Source organism: Carlito syrichta, unplaced genomic scaffold (assembly GCF_000164805.1).
Source record: "Carlito syrichta isolate Samal-C Ts95f unplaced genomic scaffold, Tarsius_syrichta-2.0.1 Scaffold219838, whole genome shotgun sequence".
NCBI lineage: Eukaryota > Metazoa > Chordata > Mammalia > Primates > Tarsiidae > Carlito > Carlito syrichta.
In genome coordinates, this window is record NW_007163934.1 from 583,221 (window position 1) to 589,220 (window position 6,000).

The 6,000-nt window shown below is 35.0% G+C and overlaps 1 protein-coding gene across 1 annotated transcript in view; it reads right to left on the reverse strand.

The window, feature by feature from the left end:
* SEMA3D (semaphorin 3D) overlaps positions 1-6,000 on the reverse strand; it is a 137,450-nt gene that overhangs the window by 100,054 nt on the left and 31,396 nt on the right. The window contains exon 2 of the mRNA XM_008051671.2: positions 4,288-4,448. Within this exon, the coding sequence (XP_008049862.1) occupies positions 4,288-4,448 (161 nt within the window). The remainder of the gene's footprint in view (positions 1-4,287; positions 4,449-6,000) is intronic.

Consider the following 6,000-nt stretch of genomic DNA (forward strand, 5'->3'; position numbering starts at 1 on the left):
GCTGAGGCAGAAGGATCGCCTGAGTCCAGTAGGTCAAGGCTGTGGTGGCTGTCAGCGTGCCACTGCACTCCAGCCTGGGTGACAGAGTGAGACTCCAACTCAAAAAAGAAAAATATATTGAAATGCTTGTCACTTTGTCAGCTTTGTCTGTCAGCTGAGGCTTTTGCTGGAACTATATCATAGCTCAATTCTCCCTTTGACTAACACTGTTTCTTAGCTTTCCTCCCTCAGGGTTGATCCCAAGAATACTCTATTACAAATATTTTGCAAGAGTTGGTTTTTAGGGATATTAATCTTACAATACAAATGTTGAAACTGGTAAGTACAGTTTAAGATCGATGGCTTTCCCTTGGCTGGTTCTGATTGCTCTATTTTGATCTAGTGTTGGGGGAAGGGTATGTCGAATCACCATGTCCAGAATCTGTCCTGCAAAGGAGTCTACAGGGTTCTATAACTGAAGAGAGACTTTATGAACCAGCTTTAGAAAAGTCTACTTAAATTGTAAGGTGTTGGCCAGGTGCGGTGGCTCAATCTGTAATCCCAGCACTTTGGGAGGCTGAGACTAAAGGATCGCCTGAGCCCAGGGTTTCGAGACCAACCTGGACAACTTGGTAAGACCTCTTCTCAACAATAAATCACAAAAACTAGCTGAGAGTGGTGGCGTGTGTCTGTAGTTCCAGCTACTTGGAAGGCTGAGGCGAAAGATAGCCTGAGCCCAGCAGGTCAAGGCTGCAGTGGCTGTGAGCATGCCACTGCACTCAAGCCTGGGCGACAAAAAGTGAGACTCCAACTCAAAAAAAAAAAAAAATAGCAAGTTGTCACATCCTTGCAATGTATGCTTATGCAAGAGGGACCTCCCCAAAACAGAATTTATTTAAAAATTTGCATTTATTCTTAAATGTTTAAACGTCAGCCACCTTCAAAGTGCTGTTTGATGCAATACACCTATTGAGAAGGTTTTTCCACTGCTCAAAATAGTTTTTGAACTAGTCAATTTTGAGGTCTTTTAGTGCTTCTGCCATTTTTTGTTTCACCACTTCCACACTGACAAAACATTTCCCATTGAGGACTTTTTTAATCTGGGGAAACAAAAAACATTGCTCAAGGCAAGATCGGGTGAATAGGGAGGATAGGGGGTCGTCATGACATTCTTGGTCAAAAACTGCTGAACACTCAGTGCAAAGTGGACAAGTACACTTGTAAATCACCCATAAGGAAATGGTCAAATGCGTTGAAAGAATCTCCAAAGAAAATTCACTGAAGTTAGACAGCCTCCCACAACAATGGTAGCTGGTACTGGGGTGGGGGTGGGGGATGAGGGAGAAGGGAATCTATACGACAAGAGGCCTGTCCTCTAAAAAATAAGTATGAGATTTGGGGGTGACCCCTTGTACTTACCCTTAAGTCTAGCAAGTTCCTACAGAACTAATCCTTCCCATAAAAGAAAAGGCGAAAATAAGGTCACAATCTAGTGCTTCTTATCTAAACATCAGAAAGTTTAGAAAACAGAAACAAAACACAATCCAGTCTATTTAATTCTAATTTTTAAATAGTGTAAAATTTCCCCCAATCTAATATTGATTTTCTTCATCTACATCATTTATTTGTTCAATATTTATTGAACATATACCTGTATCATTCACTGTACTAAACTCAAAATCTAGTCTGAACAAAAGTAAAGATAATAAGAAGGATATTATTAAATATTTACTATTTCATTTTGTAAATTATTTTGCTACAATTTCTGATGATTCCACGTAAATGCTCATGTCAAATATGAATGATAATAGCTATTTTTCAGTAGCTACTACCTTGTTTGTACAAAAATTCCAAGTATAGGTGTATTTTAAGTTATGTTTACTTCAGATTGAGCACTTTCTACTGATTGTTTTTTAATTTTCAAGGGGAAAAATCTTTCCAACCAGTCAATCACAACTCAATTAGATTGCTTTACACTTTAAAGAATATAAAAGACACCCTTCAGCTCCTCAGAGTCTCAATATGTGTGGTTTCCTCCACAGAGGAGTCTGGATCTTTGTCGAGGGGCACTGAGCCAATGCAAACCATGTAGGTCTAAACACTGCTTAAAGTACTACATCTTGACACTTAACTTGCTACCGTGGAGTACCTTTTAGCACTGGAGTGATTTATATAAATTGGAATGGTGAATACCTACTTAAACATAAATTGTTGCCTTTGCATACATAATCCCCTCATGAATTATACATTTTATAAGGATATAAAGAAATGGCAGTTGCTTAGAAAATATCGAATTTTAAATGTATTCAAATAACCCCCTTTTCAATAACATCATGAGAGAAATTGATATTTCATAAACATTTACTTTATTAAATATTAGCACATTTCAAGCATGGAATATGGCCAAAGAGCGATTTGCTTAAAATAGTCACAGAAGGAAGTTATGCTATCAGAATTTATTTTAGGCAATGATCTAATACACTCAGCTCAGATAAATGAATTTTTCTTCCAATCCCTGAAGGCAGAGAACAGAACAAGAAATTCCCTTAAAAGTATGAATTGTTTTTTGCTGCTATACCTAAAAAAGACATATTTGGAAAAATGTCTTTTAAGATATGTGGTATCCCTTAAAGCAAAACTGCAAAATTAATTAAGCTTTTTCTTAACCTCTTTCATAAAAAGTGTCATCCCCTGCTAAGATATTTACTGACAGTTGAGCTATTACTTGATACCATCAATTGCCTCTCCTAGAAACATGAATACTTTTAAATAAATTCCTGAATTAAAAAAAAAGCCTTAAGAAAAAAAATGGAATGAAACTATAACGTGAAAATGGAAGGCAAACTTTTCAAATTCTAATACGTAACCAATTGCTCATTTTATCTTACTCTAAACAGTACCTGGGCTATAGGATAACTTTATTTTTTTTACAGATTAATCTTATGAGTCTCTGAGTTTGGATTATCAGTAGTTGAGAACAACTACTGACAATATTTTAGCCCTCACTTTTTTTCTAGAAACACAGATTGCAAGAAATGCATACATATACATTGGCATTCAATTTTTTTTTAATCAAGTCTGATTTGTTAAAAGAAATAACTCCTTTTCCTTTGGTGGACTTCAAAAGTATATGAAAAAACTATTTAACAATTGAATGCTTGAAAATCAAAAACCATTGTTCTACTGCAGGGATTAATTAAGCAATATTCACACATATGAAGACAAATATTTTGTCTATGCAGACTAAAGCCCTGAAAACAGGTAATACTTAAATAACGGAGCAATAGATGTTTGGTTATTAAAGTCATTTCATAATTAAGAGGTTAAAGTTAAAGTGACCACATTGTAGATGAATGTTAAAGGAAATGTCAAAGTCCAGGGTTCTAGGATAAACTATGAACAACTCTTTTTGAGTAAGAAAAGCTCAATATTGGCAACCCGAAACCTTGCAATGGCTACTAGTGTTTTTTGGTAATGTTTCTGAAAAAGATGGTTAAAAAAACAACAGTAGAAGATGCCTCATAAGTGCAGAATGGGGCATATATTATTGTCTTCTTATCAGTCAGTCAATCCTTGCCAGTCTTAATATATAACTCTGCTTGCGTAGATATTGACATTTGCTAAAGTACTGGCTAACGATAATTGACAAGATCTGAAATGTGGCACCTTTTCGTTCACACTGCTGCTTGAAAATGTAAGGTACAGTAGCACTGCCTTTTGGAGTTTTAAATAACTAGTGTACATTCGTTTTAGTGGTAAGATTGTACTTAGTTAAGCCCATAGTGGGACATTAATCTTCACTAGCTGAAATTAATTGGGCTACAGGAGAAACCTGTTTACATGTGAAATGAGAGTGTGGAGAATACAGTATGGTATTAAAATATTAGCAGAGTCACACTATCTGTTAAAGGTATTTATTAAAGTTAATACAAAATTAATTTTACAATAATTGGCATAGATTTAAATGTCCATTCTTAATAATTCACTCATCATTTCTTCAATCTAAAACTTTGCATTTTTATTGTATAGTTTAGTATACACTAATTTTTATGCTTTTCATTTGCACTTTCAAAGCTTATGTTTATTTCCTCTTAATAAACAACATGCATATGTACTTACATCCAAAAAATTCAAAATGTATATCAGAGACAATATGTTCTATTCATATGTTCTTATTTGACATGAAAATGACCTACTACATTTGATACTGAGTCATTTGAAATGAATCAGGAGAACATAGGTGAAAATAAATACATTCTATCAGTTGTATATATAAGTACAGTATAATGGCAATATTCAAATACTAACCTTTTTAAAATTTTTGTTTAAGTCAACCAGATTGAGCAGAAAGATGTGGTCCTTGGCTCCCAGGAGCAGCCTGCCTCTCTCCTCATCTAACAGAAGCGTTTGGAAATCCAGTCCTTCTGATGAACCCAAGAAGGGAATACAACTATTTGAAAGCAGCAAGTCTGTGAGAAGGTAAAAGAAAGAAAGAAAGAAAAAAGTTCTTGATAAGTAAAATATGTACTTGCCTCCATATACATATCGTCTTACTTTGTAAATGTATCTATACAGCGTGTGAGTTCCAGTTTACATAACAATCCATTATTATGCAAACAATTAATTTAAACTTATACTCATTTAGAAATAAAGGCAATGCAATATATTTGCACTTTATTAAGACAGTATTTATGTGTGAAAAATACATAATGATAAAATAAATGCAAATTAAATACAAAATATTTTACAACCCTATATTCACATTTTTATATTATAAAGCACCTGCCTATAGTAATATTTGCAAATATCAACCTAAGTGTGTCATAAATCTCTTGGTATTTTTTTCTTCTGCTGCTTTTTTTGATAGACTTCATTTTCTTTGAAGCAGTTTTAAGTTCATAGCAACACTGAGATGGAGATAGAGATTTTCCGTCTACCCCCTACCCTCACAATGGCATAACCTCTAACACCCTCAGCATCCCCCACCTCAGCAGTACATTTTTTATATCAATGAATCTACACTGACACATCATATCACTCAAAGTCCACAGTTTATATTAGGATTTAGTCTTGATACCATACATTATGTGTTTGGACAAAAGTAAAATGACATCTACCACTGTAGTATCATATAGTATAGTTTCACTACCCTAAAAATCCTCTGTGCTTCACCTATTCATCCTTCTCCCCACCCCCAACTCCTGGCGATCATTGATTATTTTACTATCACCATAATTTTGCCTGTTATAGAATGTACCCTTCTGCCTCAGCCTTCCAAGTAGCCGGAACTACAGGCACACTACCATGCCCAGCTAATTTTTTAAATTTACTGTAGAGATGAAATCTCACCAAGTTACCCAGGTTGGTCTCAAACCTGTGGACTCAGGCAATCCACTCGTCTTGGCTGCCCAAATTGCTGGGATTAAAGGTTGAATCACTGAGCCCGGCCTTTGGACCATCTTTTAAATAAGGTTGCTTTCTTATTGTTGTGTTTTAATAGTTATTTATTTTGTATAACAATCTTTTATCAGATATGTCTTTATGTCTCTTGCAAATATTTTCTCCAGTCTTTAGCTTGAACTTTTCCCCCCTATTTGTAATAGTATTTTGCCTGATGATTGTGTTTGACGTATTGCACTGTTCCTATTTCATTTTGCTCAAAGAAGATGTAAACAAAGAGGCTGAATCCAAGCAAATAGATTCTTAAAAGGATATGACCCTGAACCAGTAATGAAGTCAGAATTTTAAAGCTGAAATGGAAATGAAAGTGTTTAAAAATGAAAGTGTTGAATCCCATCAAGGTGAAGTCACATGTCCCAAAGTCAAAAAATTATGTAATGGCACAGCTGATTATTGAATCAGAGTTCCCAGTCTCCATTTCTCCTTGACACTTCTTTGCAGGTCCCAATTCTTTCTTTCATTTATAACTGATATATGCACAGAGTCTTATAAAATACTCAAATCTTTTTATTTTTTGAGTTGGAGTCTCACTCTGTCGCCCAGACTGGAGTGCAGTGGCCG